The 17678-nt window shown below is 37.0% G+C and overlaps 2 protein-coding genes across 4 annotated transcripts in view; one reads left to right on the top strand and one right to left on the bottom strand.

Moving 5' to 3' along the window:
* CUNH12orf50 (chromosome unknown C12orf50 homolog) overlaps positions 1 to 312 on the bottom strand; it is a 30334-nt gene extending 30022 nt beyond the window's left edge. Inside the window, exon 1 of one of the 2 annotated variants that reach the window (XM_045867272.1) lies at positions 286 to 312. In XM_045867272.1, coding sequence (XP_045723228.1) covers positions 286 to 297 — 12 coding nt within the window. In that variant the 5' untranslated portion in view covers positions 298 to 312. The remainder of the gene's footprint in view (positions 1 to 285) is intronic. The other variant, XM_045867273.1, reaches the window with a different exon arrangement.
* Positions 313 to 5946: 5634 nt separating this feature from the next.
* RLIG1 (RNA 5'-phosphate and 3'-OH ligase 1) lies at positions 5947 to 17581 on the top strand. 2 transcript variants are annotated; one of them, XR_006790592.3, is made up of 7 exons: positions 5947 to 6180; positions 9383 to 9500; positions 12248 to 12343; positions 13271 to 13387; positions 14671 to 14868; positions 15879 to 17206; positions 17325 to 17460. XR_006790592.3 is itself a non-coding variant. In XM_045872888.3 (7 exons), exons 1-7 carry the CDS (start codon positions 6091 to 6093, stop codon positions 17511 to 17513), a joined length of 978 nt encoding a protein of 325 aa, XP_045728844.1. In that variant the 5' UTR covers positions 5947 to 6090; the 3' UTR covers positions 17514 to 17581. The 2 variants fall into 2 exon arrangements, 1 of the variants encoding a protein (XP_045728844.1); XM_045872888.3 differs by having other exon boundaries at positions 15879 to 16048; positions 17325 to 17581.
* Positions 17582 to 17678: the final 97 nt, after the last annotated feature.

The raw sequence follows: 17678 nt of genomic DNA, 5'->3' as shown, positions 1-17678 counted from the left end.
TTTTTCCCTCTATTGTTTTGTAAGAGTACATAGTTCTAGAGGGGAGAGGGGAGGGGGATGGGTTAGCCTGGTGATGGGTACTAAAGAGCGCACATTCTGCATGGAGCACTGGGTGTTATGCACAAACAATGAATCATGGAACACTTCATCTAAAACTAATGATGTAATGTATGGGGATTAACATAACATAATTAAAAAAAGAAAAAAAAGAGTACGTAGTTCGGTCTTATGAAGAGAGACGCTTTTTTTTTTTTTAACAAACATGATGATGGTGAGTAATTCTACCTGCATTTCCATGTGTCTAAATCTGCAAAGTGGATCTAAACATTTTCCCTCTCTCCATAATGAGCACACAGTGTCACTGCCAAGGGCCTCTTCACAGTGTCGGAATCGGCACTGGGAACCCTGCAAGTAAAAAGGGAACAGTATGGAAAACTCAACGTACTAGCGTTAGTGTTCAACAACAGTAAGTTGCTAATTAATTAAGGAAAATATGACTAGATCAAATTAGAATCACAAAAAATACTGCAAAATAAGGTCGTAAGTCTAAATTTTAGCAAATTTGTTTAATTTTAGTGAGAGACTGACAATATAATCTAGTACAACATGCCACAAGTCACTGATCAAATGCTACTTTTTGTTATCAGTTAATCCATATGATCCACTAAGAATAAACATGATACCACTGATATTCTTGATCGCAATCCAATGATGGAACAATTTAATTTAGCTTTCTGGAAAAAGATAGTTTTTTGTTTTGTTTTGTTTTATTTAAGAATCACAAGCCATATTCAAATGGTGGAGATGATCTCTATTACTCAATCTTTATTAGATAATGTTTTCTTAGTCTATTGGAGATACTGTTAAGTGTGTTTTTACAGGGAAAGTGAATGGGGCTTAAACTTTATATTACTGTGGAATTTTTTAGCACATTATGCTACATTAAATGTATATTCTTTATACCCTTGGTCTACAAGATAAACAACTGTGCCAATACACGTATACATATACCAACAAAAGCAGATGTGGATTATTTTAATGGGCTGCTAGTCCTTTTTTTAATTCTATGTCTTTTACATATAGGCCCACACTTGGAAAAACTGCAGGCTGTTGTCTTTCTGACAGAGAGGTGCGTGACATTCAATAAAAATATTCCATGAAGTTCTGTCTTTTGACACATGTTCCATGTTTTTTTCTTATTTTTTCTCACTTTCTTACTCCTGTCTTCACAATTTCCCCCTTTTAAAAGTGGATCTGTGGATCTTGTAGTACAAGATAGTGGACAGGGCTAGATAAACCAGTATTGAACTCCTGGTTCCATTATTTGTCCATAGTTACAAAGTTAATACATTTCCTCACCCTGTCTGTGCTTCAGTGTCCTCATCTGTAAAAAGGGAATAAAATGTGCCCCTCACAGATTGTAAAAATTATGTGAGGAAGGTATCGTGGTTGCTATTGCTATTGTTATGTATTCATTTAATTATTTATTGAGAATTTACCACCCATCGGTCATGGTGCTAGGTACTTGGGGATACAGCAGTGAAACAGACAAAACTCTCTGCACACACAGAATATAAATTCTATTATTATTTATCATCTCTAGGTTTAATCATAAGGGGACAGGCAAATAAGTGAGCACTGGGTGTTATAGGAAACATAAATTATTGAACACTACATCTGAAACTAATGATGTACTATAAGTTAGCTAACTGAATTAAAAAAAAAAAAGTGGATCAAATTCTTATGGTCAAAGAGGTTGACTCCACTCAGGCTTCCTAGCAGAGATAAGTCACTTTAAATCAGACACATTGTGTCTTTCATTCAGGCATGAACATGAAGCTCCAACTTTCTACATTTATTTGGTTTCATTGAGGTCCATTAATCCTAATCTCTTTAATATCTTTATTATTTATTTAATATCTTTATTTATATCTTTATTTAATATCTTTTAGCCTTATAAACTTGAATTCAAATTTGGCTAATTTGTTTATAATACTTCTTTTCCTTTTTCCATGTTATCAAATATTCGCTGTTAGACTGTTGACAGGAAAATTCAGTAACTGGGTTAATGAATTTCAAATAGGGAATCAATTAGATTTATTAACCTAAGTTTGATAGTGAGCTGAATTTAACTTTTTAATTAACATGTTTGGAATCACATTAACTGTAACAATATATCATATAACGTTTCAGTATGTTTGAAACTATATCATAATTTTAATTTCCTCAGAGAAATTCAGTATGTCAAAAATACATGATAAGCTTTTACTTCAGATTTTAAATATGTAAAGTACTTTTCAGGAAAATAGTAAATTTTGACTCAGCAATACAAATTATTGCCATATCTTCCTTCATTCTACTAAAAAGCTTAAGCATGTGAAGTACCGTAAATTGTACAATATTTACCTTTATGCATGTGGAATTAAAAAAGAAATAGCAGTCATTCCCAACTTCTGCCATTTTCAACTCTCTTGCTGCTAATCCAATGTTTTTTAATATAAGAATTGCAGGAATGCAAATATAAGAACTATCAGTGTGTAAGGGGGAAAAAGAATTTCTTTTCCACAGTCTTTCAGGCTATCAGTAATATTCCTTTAAAACTGACCTCCTGTTGACAGTATATTACACAATAGATAATTCTTAAAGAAATTTAAATTAGAAGATACCTTCTCTAGCTTTGCAGAAATGTTCAAAGTGGTTGCTAGTAAGCACACAAACTCAAACTTCCAGAATTTTCCTCATTGTTACCTAATCCATTGTTTGCTCATCATAAATGACCTCAGACGTAACTGTAGGCTAGCCTACCTTCGTGAATTCTGTATAGTATTTCTCTTCCCCAATTCTAGTATATTAACCAAATAGGCCAGTAAAAATAAAACGTTTTATCTTTAATGTTCTGATTGACTTTGGGACATAAGCTAGTTCATAATTTCATAATTAAAAAGTATTACATATTTCACAAGTAGCTGTTTTCTAAACTCTCATTTCTAGATATGGTTTGGAAAAAAACTAAAATTTTTAAATAAGTAAATATACTATCTATACTCCAAGATAATATGATTATTTAAATATATACTCACTGCTATCCATTGAATTGGGAAAAAAAAATCATTCAGATTGTGTTATTTTAACAGGTACCTGAAAATAATTGGACTATTTATTCATCTTGTAGCTATATTCCATTCATTTTTCATCCATCATAAAAGGAGGAAGAGCTTCTTCCTATAGCAGAAAGGTCCAGAGTGTCTATAAATTTTGAGAATTTGTTGAAGACAAAGTGAAGTACTCGGATTCCCAGAATGAGACATTTCAACCAGCAGTTACTGAGGTCTTTCTTCATAAAGGCATATGGATTCTCACTTTAGTTAAGTAAAACAGGCTAACTGGTATGAACTTTCTGAATACTTTAAGGTAAAAATCTAAGAAATAAAATAAGGAATTAAAATTTAGAAAAGAGTTGTTTGCCTATAACTGTAAATAAAAGAAAAAATAAAAAGAAATAGGCAGTATTAAAAGTAAGTGAAGAAATAGAGAATAAAAATTTGGCTAAACCCTTGAAAATATTAGCAAAAATATATATATATTAAAAAACTTAATATCTTGCCTTCTGTTTTGCCGTAACTTCTAACTCTAGAACAATAAAATACCCATTTTAAGCACATAAGTTACTGAGAAAAACCTCTAAGAAATATCTTTAAGTGATCTTTGCCTCCAGATAAAAACTCCCTCTCTGCCTATGAGCTTTTGGCTGCATGGATTATTTCCAAATACTGTTACCAAACACCATTATTGCATGATTACATGCAACATCATGATTAAAGTCATTGTGAGAATCCCTGTTTTACATCGGGGAAATGATGAAAAAATGTTTTTACCTTTTGGAGTATGTTGGGAAAAATTACATTCCATTAGACACAGCAAAAACAGGTCAAACCAAAATGGGGATTTTTTTTTTTTTTTTCCTTTTTGGCTTTGCAAAGACCAGTAAATAGATTTGTACATTTTGGTAGTCTTTAGAATGCCTGGAGCCTCAATTTCTTCTTTCTCTCTCATTTTTTAAAACAAAACTCTATTTTCATTTCTTTTTCTTTCCTCCGCGCCCCCCCTCCCTTTTCTTATTCACATCTTTCCTGTTATGAAATTCATTCTAGTCTTTCAGGAAAAGCTAGACCATATTCATGAGGATTTTTACTCCCTATAGGGAAGAGCAATGGGAAATTTGCCTCCACAGCTGGGAGTAGGCCTGAGAATTCTGTAAGTATTTTGGGTTGGCCCATGTAGACTCACACTGTCTTCCATCTTTGATGCATGCTAGAATACTAACACATCAGTCAGAGGAAAGTATTTCTTCCAATTTGTAATCCAATTATACCACTTTAAGTACAGGGGCCGGGAGTGAACTCCTTGCTGGCTCTTCAGGTTTATGAGTATCTGGCAAAGCTGCTGGCTGCTATCCATTAGAATAGGAGCCCTGTTTGTAACTGTGAATTGGACCTCTGGCTCTCCCCTGACTTGGACTCCTTTGTTTCAGCCAAAGGCTTTGCTCCAGGCACTGATGAAATCAAAGCACTGGAAATAGAGTGCTTCCCGAGGAACAGTTAGCCTTGCTACTACTATTCAAACAGCAAGTAGAATGTTTTAGAAGATGATCCCGTCTCAGAAATGACAGAATGTTGGACCTAGAAGATTCTGTGGCAGTTTGGGAAATGGCAGTTGATAGTTGTGAGGGTTATTTAATTGTTGTTCCCTTGAGACCCATGAAACACGCTGCTTTTGGGATTCCTCTGGAGGAACAGGAAATCACTGGTGCTTGACTATAAAATACTAAGCGTCTATAGCTCACAGCTAGCATCAGGTGTACTAGTCCCCCTGTTCCTCTTTAAAAAAAAAAAAAAGGTGGGTTTTTTTTTTTTTTTTAGCCTTTTTGTGTTTTCCTAGGAGAAGAAAATAGCAGAACAGAAAGTAAATGAAATGGCAAATCTCTTCTTTCTCCTCTCTGAATCCAGCAATAAAAAAACTGCATTTTTAAAAGGGATACTTATTCTTTGGAAACCCTCTTCTGTATAGATACCTTTTCTAAGGGATAAGTCAGGAAAACACTGGACTCTATGGTACTTGCAGGTAACACAGTTATAGAAATGAGACCTGGACCTTGTCTAAGCACATAAAAATGGCAGTAGTCAGAACTGCCCTGCTGAAGACTACTAGCCTCAATAAGATAGGAAGGCTACATTACTAAATATTTAATATTTTATTCAATCATTGACCGTCTTATCACTTACCCTCCAATATTCTTTTAAGCAACAAGGCAAATAAAGCTGTTGATTGACTAGCTCTGGAGCTGATTGACTCCCAACAACTCAAGCCATTTGGATTCTGTTGGAGCTCATATTTAAGATAAATGAGATTCCTATGAAAAAAATTAAGATTGAAATCCGGTTTTGTATTAGTCTAAGGCTAAATTTTGCACTCAGGAAAAAACATCAGAACCAACTTCGACCATATTATAAGGCACAATGAGGTGTAATCCAAACGGTATTACTATTGTCTGTGTTGGGGGGTCCCAGGTGTTTTAATTGTAGCTTTTTCTAGCACTCTTCCTGGGAAATCCATTTCCATTAGGCTTTGAGAGGTCTCCGAATATTTCTAAACTTTTACAGGAATTTATTAAAGAGAACAGGCAATTAACTTCCACCAGAGTGGCGTTAAATCGGCATCTGAAACTTGTAACTTGGTATTCTTTAATTTTCATAAATATCATCGGTTACTAAATGTGGTTAAGCACGCACAACTCAAAAACGGATCTCTTGTTTCACGGTCATCACAGCCCGGACTAACGCTCGCCGGAGTGCAAACGCGGAGGGGGTACCTTGGCTCCCACACTACAACTCCCAGAAGGCGCCGCGGTCGGGAGGCGGCTTCTGCGCGTGCGTCCCGCCCCACGCTCGGTGTTGGGGGACGTGAGGGCGCCGACGCTTCGCCTGAGCGGGCAGTGTTCGTGGTTTGAGTTTGTGACTGCTGGGGACGCTTTCCCGGCCGGCTCGCTGTTTGGAAGCGTGCTCTGCCTTCGCACTGCCTGTTGGGCCCACCATGAGGCGCCTGGGTTCGGTGCAGCGGAAAATGCCGTGTGTGTTTGTGACGGAGGTGAAAGAGGAGCCCTCCACCAAAAGGGAGCATCAGGTACCGAGGAGTGCGGGGCCCGGGGAGCGGCCACGCCGGGATTCGGGGCTCGTTAGAACCGCCCTGCAGGCCGGGAGCTTTTTGCGGGTTTCGCTGGGGAGGTCTAGGGTAGGGCGTTCTTGCTCCCTGAGCTCCAGGTTCTTGTACCTCCTTAGTTGCGAGGGAGGGAATCCTCGAGAGAATTTTTCTGATAAGGCGATTCAAACTTGCTGTCGCGTGGAAATGGAAAACCCACATCTTAAGTAATAGCCCCTTTTTCTACAACCTTTTTTGGGGGACGACCCCTTAAGTATTCACATAATCACCGCAATCCAAACTTTACTGCTTTTCAAGAGTGTGGTGACAAAGTGGAGATTTTAGAAAACTTGCTTTACACTTGCTCTTAGCCACCGATGGTGTTGACAACTAGCCTAATTAGGTCCCTAAAGATCAGACCTCATGTATTGTCACCGGTAGTTACCTACTTGATTCTAATTTTGGTGTTCCCACCTCCTGGTGTTTCTCTCAGCACCGGGTTTTAGGCTTAGAGGGACTTTGGTAAATACTGGTGAATGATTAGTCACCTATACCAGGGTAATTCTTTCATGTGTAGCAAGGTCCTTGATAACAGAATCCCCAGGTATTCGGTGCTTCCAACTCATCATACGAAATTCTTCGTGTGCATTTGGCATGGGCCCCCACACGCCCCTACATCATTGGCATTGGCGGTCTCCTTGGTTTCTGGACTAAAAGACCTTTAAGGTGGAGACTGCCCTGTTGTATCTAGTCCCAGTTTCTAGGACCTGAAGTGTAGTAGGCACTGGATAAATATTTGTTGAATTAAAGAATGAACGCTGGGGTACTTTCATGCCAATTTTCCATTCACCTTGACCCTTTTTACTTTATTTACTTTTTAAAAATTTATATTTATTTACTTTTAAGATTTACTTATTTTAGAGAGAGAGAGAGCACATGCAGGGGTAGGGGCAGAGGGAGATAATCTTCAAGCAGACTCCTCACTGAGTCGGAGCCATGAGATCGTGACCTAAGCCGAAACCAAGAGTGGGTCACTCAGCGGGCTGAGTCACCCAGGCGCCCCTCATATTGACACTTTTTACTTGTAACAACATTTCCAGTGCCACCGCTGTTACAGTTCTTAATAGTTTATGTGCTGCTTACTGCACTGCCTGATTGTTCTTTCCTGCCATCCAGAATGATCATCATGTTCTTTCCTGGTCAGAACCCCACAGTTAACTACTAACTGTCTGTAGCAGTAGTTGCCAAGCTTTTATTTTTTATAGCCATAACAAACCTAATATGAAATATTGACATCCCAAATAGTGGTTCACTTTAGCTGTGATTCTCAACTTTGTATGTCGGTGGGAGTGGGTAAATGGTAAAAGTACCCTCCACCAGGAAAAATAAGCCCCTGCTCAGGTCCCTCTGTAGTTAAGATTTGCTTCCAGTATTATTTATAGCACAGTATTCAAATCCTTAACTGTAAGTCAAGGCTTCCCATTAATCAGGCCCAGTCTACTCTTGAAGTGCCCGTTGCACCCACCATGAGGGGCCTGGACTCAGTGCAGCAGAAAATGCCATGTGTGTGTGTGGCGGAGTTGCCTACTTAAAGTGAAATCTCTGTTTAAACAAAGTCTTTCATCCTGTGAACCTAGCAGGCATGGTCCTGTCTTTATTTTTGCTTAGGCTGTGCAACTCTGTCTGGATTACTTCCACAATTTTTGATTTTTTCAAATCAGACCTTCTCCATGAAATTTTTGAGCCCCGTAGTTATCCCAGTGATCTCCTTTGTCCGGAAATTGGAGGACCACTCAGTTGATACTCACTGTTACTTTTTAAACACAAATGTCTTCTTTTTCCAAGTAGGTTAAAGTCTTTAATGAGAAGGAGAACTTTGTGTACCCTTGGTATCTTACGTTGTCTTTTGAACATGTTGATAGCAAAGAGTGGTAGAAAGTTGATTCTTACAGAAGGAATATTTGGAGCTCATCAAGAGCTCCCTGGAGGCGAGGGGTCGCCTGGGTGGCTCAGTTGGTTAAGCGTCTGCCTTCCGCTCAGGTCATGATCCCAGAGTCCCGAGAATGAGCCCTTTATCCCTGTATCCGGCTCCCTGCATGGTGGGGAGTCTGCTTCTCCCTGTGCCCCTCACCCCGCCCTCTCGCTCCCTCTCCCTCTCTCAAATAAATAACAAAATTAAAAAAACAAAAACAAAAACTCCATGGGCAGAGTAATTTCCTCCCCAGGATTTTTGGTAAATTTGAATCCACACCAACATTGCTATTAGGCCAGGCCTTAACCACTACAGGCTAAACTGATATCCTCTGATACTAATTGCAGGAGTTAGTGATAAATCCCCAGTCATTATTTTATCTTGAAAGTCCTGAATCAGTAACAATGGTGCTAATTTCCTAAGTCTACCTGACTCAGAAAACCCAGAAACAGTACTTTCATGTATTAGTTTTAAACCTGTACACACCAGTATTGTGCAGTGTTTTTCACATTAAGATGAGTGTTACTTCAGATAATTCACACTATAAAACGGTGGCATAACTCTTTCTCAGAAATAAAAATAAATTACAGATAAAAAATTGGTAGGAATTGTAGAAACTCCTTTTTCCCGTTCTTGATGGTCTTGGCTTCTCTTCCTGACAGTAGAAGAACCATAAATAGAACCATAAATTACGCAGTTTACTACTGCTAAATCTGAAAGACTCCCCATTTGTTTTTCTCCGTAACATTTATTATACTTAACATTGCATGTATGTATTATTTTGTTACTACTGTCTTGCTCATTAAAATGAAAGTTCCACCAAAGACAGGTACTTTTTGTTAATCTCTAACTTCTGTTGTCAAGGACAAGGATTAACCTATAGAAGGCATTTAGCAAGTAATTGTCAAGTAAAGGAACACCCTGTGCTGCGGAGACAGTGCTGCAGAGGACATGGTGGCTGATGTCAGCTCATGGTGGCTAAAGAAATGTACTAATTAAAAATAAGTGTGGGAAAACAGGTATTGCTGTGATAGCATAGAAGGGAGGGGGTAACTCATGAGAACTCGATGGAAGAAATATTTTTTAATTGTCTTGAAGGGTAAGCAGGAGAATGTACTTTAGAAATAGTGAAATTAAGAACATTCCAGGTGAGAGTATGTGTGAAGGCGTAGAGGCTGTTTATTTTAAACCAATTTTCTTTCTCTCTTTTTTAAGCCATTTAAAGTTTTGGCAACTGAAACTCTAAGTCACAAGGCATTAGATGCAGATATATACAGTGCACTTCCAACAGAAAAAGTGGATGGAACATGTTGCTATATTACTACCTACAAAGGTAAAATTATACTACAAATATTATTTGATCACTTTACAAACTATATATATCTGAAGTAGGGCAGTTACCCTTCATAAATCCTTGGCAACCTAAGTATAAGAGCAAAATGATAAAGTCCCAGTTGTTAAACTTATTTATTATATCATGTATCTTTCTCGGAGGAGAAAAAGAAGGTAATTAACATTTACTTAATACTCATTCAAGGCAGGCCATATGATAAATGCTTATCATGTTATCTCTAATTTGCACAGTAAGCTTCTCCATTTCACACATAAGGAAACTGAGCCTCAGACAACTTAAATAATCTGTCCAAGACCATATAATTAATGAATGGCTGAACTGGTAATAGAACCTATGTTTGATCCTAAAACTTATTCTTACTTCACCGATTCCAGTGCTGACTCCATAGGTTTTATTACTATTGTCAGTATCTCTAATTTATTTCAAACTTAATGCACTTTAAGAGTTAGAAACTAAAATAGAAATTGTCAGTTAAGGAAAAAAAATGTATTGAAAAGAGAGAAATAATCTTTATGATTTCCTTTTACCTCTTAATTCCAGCAAGAGAAACAGAACAGTTGAGTAAATGCAAATTAGACATATTCCTGGTATCAGGGAATCTTTTCTGAAATGCATTTTTTCCCATTTTGAATTGTGATTAACATACACTTAACATAATTTACCATCTTAACCATTTTTAAGTATACAATTCATTGTTGTGCTCCTATCACCACTGTCTATCTCCAGAACTCTTCATCTTGCGAAATTAAAACTCAGTACTCATTAAATAATTCACCATTCCCCCTCCTCCAGCCCTTGACAACCATATTCTACTTTGTCTCTATGTTTTGGCTATTCTAGATACCTCATATATGTGGAGTCATACGGTATTTTCTTTTTATGACAAGCTTATTTCATGTAGCATAGTGTCCTCAGTGTTCATCCATGTGGTAGTACCTGCAAAATTCCCTTCCTTTTTTTTTTTTAAGATTTTATTTATTTATTTGACAGAGAGAGACACAGCGAGAGAGGAAACACAAGCAAGGGGAGCGGGGAGGGGAAGCAGGCTTCCCGCGGAGCAGGGAGCCCAATGCGGGGCTCGATCCCAGGACCCTGGGACCATGACCTGAGCTGAAGGCAGATGCTTAATGACTGAGTCACCCAGGCGCCCCAAATTCCCTTCCTTTTTATTAGTAACAGTTTATTGTGTGTATGTTTGTTGTACAAATCACATTAATTTTATGTCTGTACCACATAGTTTTATGTACATACCATTCATCCATCAGTGTACACTTGGGCTTCTTCCACCTTTTGGCTGTTGTAAACAATGCTGCTATGAGCACGGTGAACAAATACCTCGTGGAGGTCCTGCTTTCAGTTCTTTTGGGCATATATCCAGAAGTGGAATTATTGGGTCATATAGTAATTCTATTTTTAATTTTTTGAGGAACTGCCGTACTGTGTTCCACAGCAGCTACACGATTTACCAACAGTGCGCAAGGGTTCCAGTTTCTCTACATCCTCACCAACACTTTTGTTTGATAGTATCCATTTTAATGGATATGAGTGAAATGAGTTTTTGTACTTACTAGTAAAAAGAACAAAAGGTCCATTCAACCAGAAATGACAGAATATAATTTTAATCTTGTTCTTCATATTATTTATTGGGATAGTTAATAAGTAATACAGAATGTCTAACCAAACTATAGTCAGTAATTTTAAAATCTCATATATTTGAAGAAACTAAAAGATTTTTCAGGCTTTTATATCTATATTAAGAAACTTAAATGTGCATCATTATGTGTGATCATGTATAATAGTGGCAGATAAACATGATTGGATTGCTAAAGAAAACTTACAGGATCCAAAATGACAGTGCTTGCAAATCCACAGTTTATTACAGGTGAAGGATACACAGTATTAGCAAGGGCATTGAACGTAAGGATGTACACAGCAGCAAAGGGTCTGGTGAGTCTAGGTGAAAGCACCTGTTGTTACCCCCTCGCACCCCTCTCCACTCCTCCCAGCCCCCAAGGTCCTGGCAGGACACACTTTGTCAAATCAGGAACCACTGATGTATGCAGGGAACACCTTGGAAACAGAATCCAAAATGGAGTGTGAGCTGGGGATTTCTATATTCTGCTGGTCACGGAGACATCTTCCTGCTAAGTAACCAGCCTGAACAGCAGAGCCCTCCAGGAGTCTCACTGACACCAGGTATAAGATTCATTAGTCTTACTGTTATCAATAAAGAATGCAGGCACACCACGCTGAAACCTCGCAGATCCATGATTACAGATCATCACTAATAATCACTTGACCAGGGATCAGAGCCATGCAAAACAGCTCAGCCTAATTCCACATTTTTGGGAACTAACCCTTATAGTTATGTTTCAGGAAAAGTGTGACTACAGTTATCCGGGTATGTTTCCATTTAGTATAGAGGTAGCTTCAGTTTCTCACAAATGCTCATTGCCAATAAAATATGGCTGCAGAATGTCCTTATGAAGTGGTCACATATTTACTTTTTATCTCATCCTCATCATTCTTTAACCAGACTTAAATCTTCTTACAGCATCAGGTTCTGCTGGGTAAGATGTGTTTGTTAGAGTGCATCTTCTAGGGTTGCTGCTTTTAGGAAAGATGACCCTATTATTTATTGAAAAACTTTATACTAAATTGTCTTTCAAGATAAGTTTTATTGTTTGGTTCTTAAACTTTTCTTTTCCCTTTTATTATTTTTTTAGGTCAGCCATACCTTTGGGCTCGGCTAGATAGAAAACCTAACAAACTAGCTGAGAAAAGATTTAAAAATTACCTACAATCAAAACAAAACTCACAAGGTTAGTGGGCCTTTTCCTTTTTTTTTTTAGCTTTTTATGATTTAAATAACGTGCAATTTTTGGCTTATTTCTTGCTGTGGTGGTATTTTTATACATTATATCCTTCTTACAATTTAATTACTTAGGGGAAAGAAGAAAATTATAATTGAGTATCTTTGTATGTAAAAGAATATTCTTGAAAAGTATTTTAAATCATTTTCTTAACATTTTTACAACTCATTAGACTATGTTGATTTTATTAAAGTATACAAATTACTACATATATACTGTAATGAGCAACACATTTTGGTTTTGTTGCCTAAGAGACAAATATGTAATTTTATAAATCAGGCACAAAAATAACAAAGGATTATCAGTATGTTTAATTAAACATTAAAATGCCTCTAAATATTATATAAGCAGATATATATGTTAATCATTGTATATCTACTCATTCATTTATATATTTATAGTACATTAAAAATTCATCATAAATCTACACATACTGGAACATTGGCTTCTTTAGACTTTTATCACTATTTATAGAGTGGTGGGTTCAAAATTGAAAAATTTTTTTAAAAAGATTTTATTTATTTGACAGAGAGCAAGTGAGCACAAGCAGGGGGAGCGGCAGGCAGAGGGAGAGGGAGAAGCAGGCTTCCCACCAAGCAGAGCACCCGATGTGGGGCTCAATCACAGGACCCTGGGATCATGACCTGAGCTGAAGGCAAACACTTAACCGGCTGAGCCACCCAGGCGCCCCCAAAATTGAAAATTTAAAGTGCTAGTACCCTAACTCTGAGAATTGCAGTCACATCATGGTGATAATGGAGAATAATTATATAATATCTAATATCATGGGATTTATTAGCTATTCCCACATTGAATTTGTTCGTCTTTTATATTTTTTAAAGTATCACCACATGTAAAATTATTTAACTCTTTTAGAATTTTTTTGGAATGTTGAGGAGGACTTCAAACCTGTTCCAGAGTGCTGGATACCAGCGAAGGAAATAGAACAATTAAATGGGAATCCGATGCCTGATGAAAATGGACACATTCCTGGTATCATGAAAACTTTTCTAAAATGCATAAGGAATTTTTCTGGGAATGGGAAAATTTTTGCAAAAGTGTGCTTAGTAGAAAGATATCCCAGGTTAAGGTTCAGTTCAGCAGGCGTGTCTTGAATACCCTAATGTGCAGAGTACTCTTAGGTTCTAGTAACACAAAAATGAAGATTAGAACGTTATCCTCCATGATCTTTTAGACACTAGGGGAAATCCACCAATACTGTTATGATTTAAGAACTAAAAGGAAGGTATACAAAGTGTATAGTCAGAGAAAAGAGGAAGAGTTCTGGTGAGCCTGTGATAGAGGAGGCTTCTAAGCGGAGAGGACATCTGTACTGAAGCTTAAGAACCAGGAAGTTAGCTGGCAAGGATGAGGGAAGGTCAGCTTAGGCAAACTCCCATAAAGAGGAGCGATACGGAGTCTGGGAATTTTATGTGACACTTCTCTGTGGCTGGAATGTTTAGGGTGTAGGACATTGGAGGACATTATAAAAGTTGAGGCTGGAGATGTAGAATGGACCCAGATCTTAAAGGGGTTTATATTCCATTTAGAGGATTCTGAAGTTCATCCTGAAGATTATTAAGCAGGGGTACAGCAGAACTAAATTTAAATTTTTGAAGCAAGATTATGATAAAAGTGGGGTGGGTTTTCCTGGAGACTAATGGACCAGAAAAGAGGTTTTTACAGTTAACCTGAGTATTGAAGGTCAAAGATATGGTCACAGTGGCATATGTGTCCTAGTTTTCGTTTGTTTGATAAAGAATTGTCCACATGCAGGAACCTATTCTGGTAACAGAAGTTAGGAGAGGAATAGCAATAACCTCAATACAGGTGGAATTAATACATTGTTCAGCAAATACTGCAACAGGACAATAAATTGTAGAAAACTTACTGCATAGGTCTATTGTCCCTGAAACTGGAGAGACAGTAGAGAGAAAACTTAAAAAAAAGAAATGAAATGAAAAAAGGGTTTTAATACTCTGTTTTAGAATGGTATTCAATTCATACTGAAAATTTTCTAGAAAGGAATGCTGAGTGCTCTATAGTGAATCATCAAGCAGTTAATTCCTCAACAGAATAAAAAACCTTATGATTAAAAGAATGATTAGGATTAAAAAAGTAGTAAAACTGCCAGCACTTCCACTGATTTAAAAAAAGTGTATCTGTGGGTGATAAACATCCAGAAAACATGGAAAATTTATAACAAATATAAAACTTGATTCAAGTCTCAATCCAAAGAAAAGCGGTGTCATGACAGTTTTTCCTTTACGTGATAGGTTGGGTACCAGTGGAGAAACACAACAAACAGTACTGCTGGCATTCCTCTGTAGTTAATTATGAATTCGAAGTTGCCCTGGTACTGAAGCATCATCCTGATGATCCTGGGCTTCTGGAAATTAGTGCAGTGCCGCTCTCAGATCTCCTAGAACAAACACTAGAACTTATAGGAACAAATATTAATGGAAACCCGTATGGTGAGTGAAGCCTTTTTCCTGTTCAGTTATAGTAACTGTATTTATAAGGAGAACTTCCTGTGTTCAACTTAAAACACATACACTAAAGAAATGACTAATTTGAGCTAAATAGCTTTCTAGAATTACAGCCATTTCTATTTATGTCCACAGAGAAATTTATGCATGACTCTAACCATTTTATTAATCCAAAAAGTTGATTTTAGCCTCTCATTCTTTTGTGTAGTAACATTGTAGAACTAGGTATGAAAGGGAATTACTCAAGGGTAACTTTTTGTTGCTTTTTAAAATTTAGGTGAAATGAGTTGAATGAAAATCCTGTATTTTTCATGGCTAGGTAATTAGTTTAGCATTAATTAACAGCTAAGAGTAAATTAAGTAAAGAATTGACCGTGAATCGAGTATCAAAATCTGTACTACGGTGAACTGAGTACAAGTCCAGAGGGCACTGTGGAGAACATTGTTGACAAGGGGATGGAGACAGACCCCAGAACATTAAAGCTGGAATAGCAAAATCCTATATAGGGATCAGAAGCAGACTGGCAGGTGGAAAGAAGTTAAGATAGTAATTACACACGTTATCAGAGATACAGAGTGGCTGTTTGGCAAACATTGAATGATAGTTGGACTTGGCTAGTAGTATAGAGCAGGGGTTGGAGGACTTTAAGTCCAGATAGTAAATATTTAGGTTTTATAGGCCATAAACAGTACTTAAAAGAATGCGTATAGCTGCGTTGAAACTACAAAAACAAGCATCTGGTTGGATTTAGCCCATGGGTCATAGTTTGCTGACCCTTGGTATAGATTATATGAAGGTGAAATTTATATTTAATGGGATAAGGTGGCAGTTTTGAATGAGATCACTTATGGTATATCTCTCTTCTAGGAAACCAACTAAACTTTTTGGTAAATTTATTGCTAAATCTTTTAAAAGGCCTTTTTATTTGGATAAGTAAATTTTCTCAATTCTTTTTGAAACCTTTGTATGGCTAACGGAAATTTTTAACATTTAGGGCTAGGAAGCAAGAAGCATCCATTACATCTTCTTATACCACATGGGGCATTTCAAATCCGAAATCTACCTACCTTGAAGCACAATGATCTGTTATCCTGGTTTGAAGGTTGCAGAGAGGGTAAAATTGAAGGAATAGTATGGCATTGTAACGATGGCTGTTTAATCAAGGTAATGACAGAAAGTAGCTCGCGGGATGTCGTCGTCTTACTTCCTAAAACGAGGTAGAAGTGGCACTAGAATATTCTCTACAGATTGCAGTAATTCTAATGTGTTATAAAGAAATTTAATTTCCCATTCTCACAGGCCACCATTCTTTATATAATAGTGTTTCCCAATGTGTATTCATTCTCTGGGGCATTGGTTTTCCTAGACGCGCTTCAGAATTAAAGTGATGAAAATGTCTGGAAAAACTGCACATTACATACTGCCTTCTTGGAAATTGATGTTGCAGATGAATGCGCTCTGACATAATCCGTACCAACTTAGTTTAACTCAGCATTTCCCAAACTTACTTGATTATAGAATTTGAGTTAAAAGTGCCAAGGTAACAGTTAATATTTACAGAAGGAACTTTTATACTTTATGCCCTTTCTGTCTCTTGGACTTGTCTATTTGATTTCGCAAAGGTTTCTGAAATTAGTAATGTTCAGAACTGGACCTAGTCATATCCACCCCTGACTCCCAACAGTTCAAAAACTGAAATATCATTTTTAACCCCTCTCTCCATTACTTCACAGATAAAGATTCTGATCTGTTGAATCTGTACTTCTCCCCAACCAGTTGGCAGTTAATTTTCATTTTAACTGAAGCCAAGATTCATGCTTGACCTAGTTTATCACCCTCTTAAAGGTTATCTTTCAGTCTTATCCCTGTTCTGTCCATTCTTCACAGTAAGTGAAAATGTTAACTTTGCTGCATAAAACTTGCTTAGTGACCTTAAGATTATTCATGATCTGACCCTTGCTTCACTTTCTGGAACTGCTGTACACCCCCATCTGCCAAATATACCCACACAGTATATGTTCTAACCATGCTTATATAATTGCAATCAGAGCAAAAAAAGCACCATTGTGTCACGTGACATTTAGAATGCCTCCCCACCCATATTTTTTAATTGGCTAGCTTCTGTACTCAGCAGCAGACTCTATTCATTAAATTTTTATGGAGTCCCTGAATATGTTCCTGGCATGTTTCCAGGTGCTGGAAATACAGAATCAACAAAACAGTGTTTCTGCCTTCACGAAGCTCACATTCTAATGGGGAAGATAGACAATAACAAGTAAATATGTAATATGTCAGGAGGAGAACACGTATGAAAAAAAAAGGGTAAGATAAAGTGGAGCCTTAAATAGTGCTTGGCAGATGGTAGGCATTCAAAATAAATACTTAAAAGTGAATGAAGATAAAAAAGTATAAAGCTAATAACCTTTTTTTCTCTTTTCAGGTTCATCGCCATCATCTTGGTTTATGCTGGCCAATTCCAGATACTTATATGAATTCAAAACCAGTTATTATCAACATGAACCTGAACAAGTATGACCATGCCTTTAATACTAAATGTTTGTTTAGTCTTTTTTCAAAAATAGATAATCAGAAATTTGGTAGGCTCAAAGATATAATACTTGATGTATAAACTAAAATGCAATTAAGAACCAGCTTTATTGTTATCTTTGAATCTTGAATATTCTGCCACATGTGGAAGGTAAAAAAAATCTCAAGGTTCCATGTCTAATAGAGCAATGTCTTCTGGCATTTGAAGACATGAATTTCCCAGTTGCAAAGGTCTATTCAAAATTTT

This window comes from Mirounga angustirostris, unplaced genomic scaffold (assembly GCF_029215605.1).
Source record: "Mirounga angustirostris isolate CCGP_5_RB_7025 unplaced genomic scaffold, mMirAng1.0.hap1 SCAF_5, whole genome shotgun sequence".
In the NCBI taxonomy this organism is placed as follows: domain Eukaryota; kingdom Metazoa; phylum Chordata; class Mammalia; order Carnivora; family Phocidae; genus Mirounga; species Mirounga angustirostris.
Note: the sequence above shows the minus strand (reverse complement) of the source record. Positions and strands in the feature narration are given on the sequence as shown.

Excerpts from the sequence above, each read along its gene's own strand:
- RLIG1 (XM_045872888.3), top strand. The coding sequence starts at position 6,091 with ATGAGGCGCCTGGGTTCGGTGCAGCGGAAAATGCCGTGTGTGTTTGTG. Across the intron at positions 12,344-13,270 it reads ATCAAAACAAAACTCACAAG|AATTTTTTTGGAATGTTGAG; the intron begins GTTAGTGGGCCT and ends TAACTCTTTTAG. Across the intron at positions 13,388-14,670 it reads TGAAAATGGACACATTCCTG|GTTGGGTACCAGTGGAGAAA; the intron begins GTATCATGAAAA and ends TTTACGTGATAG.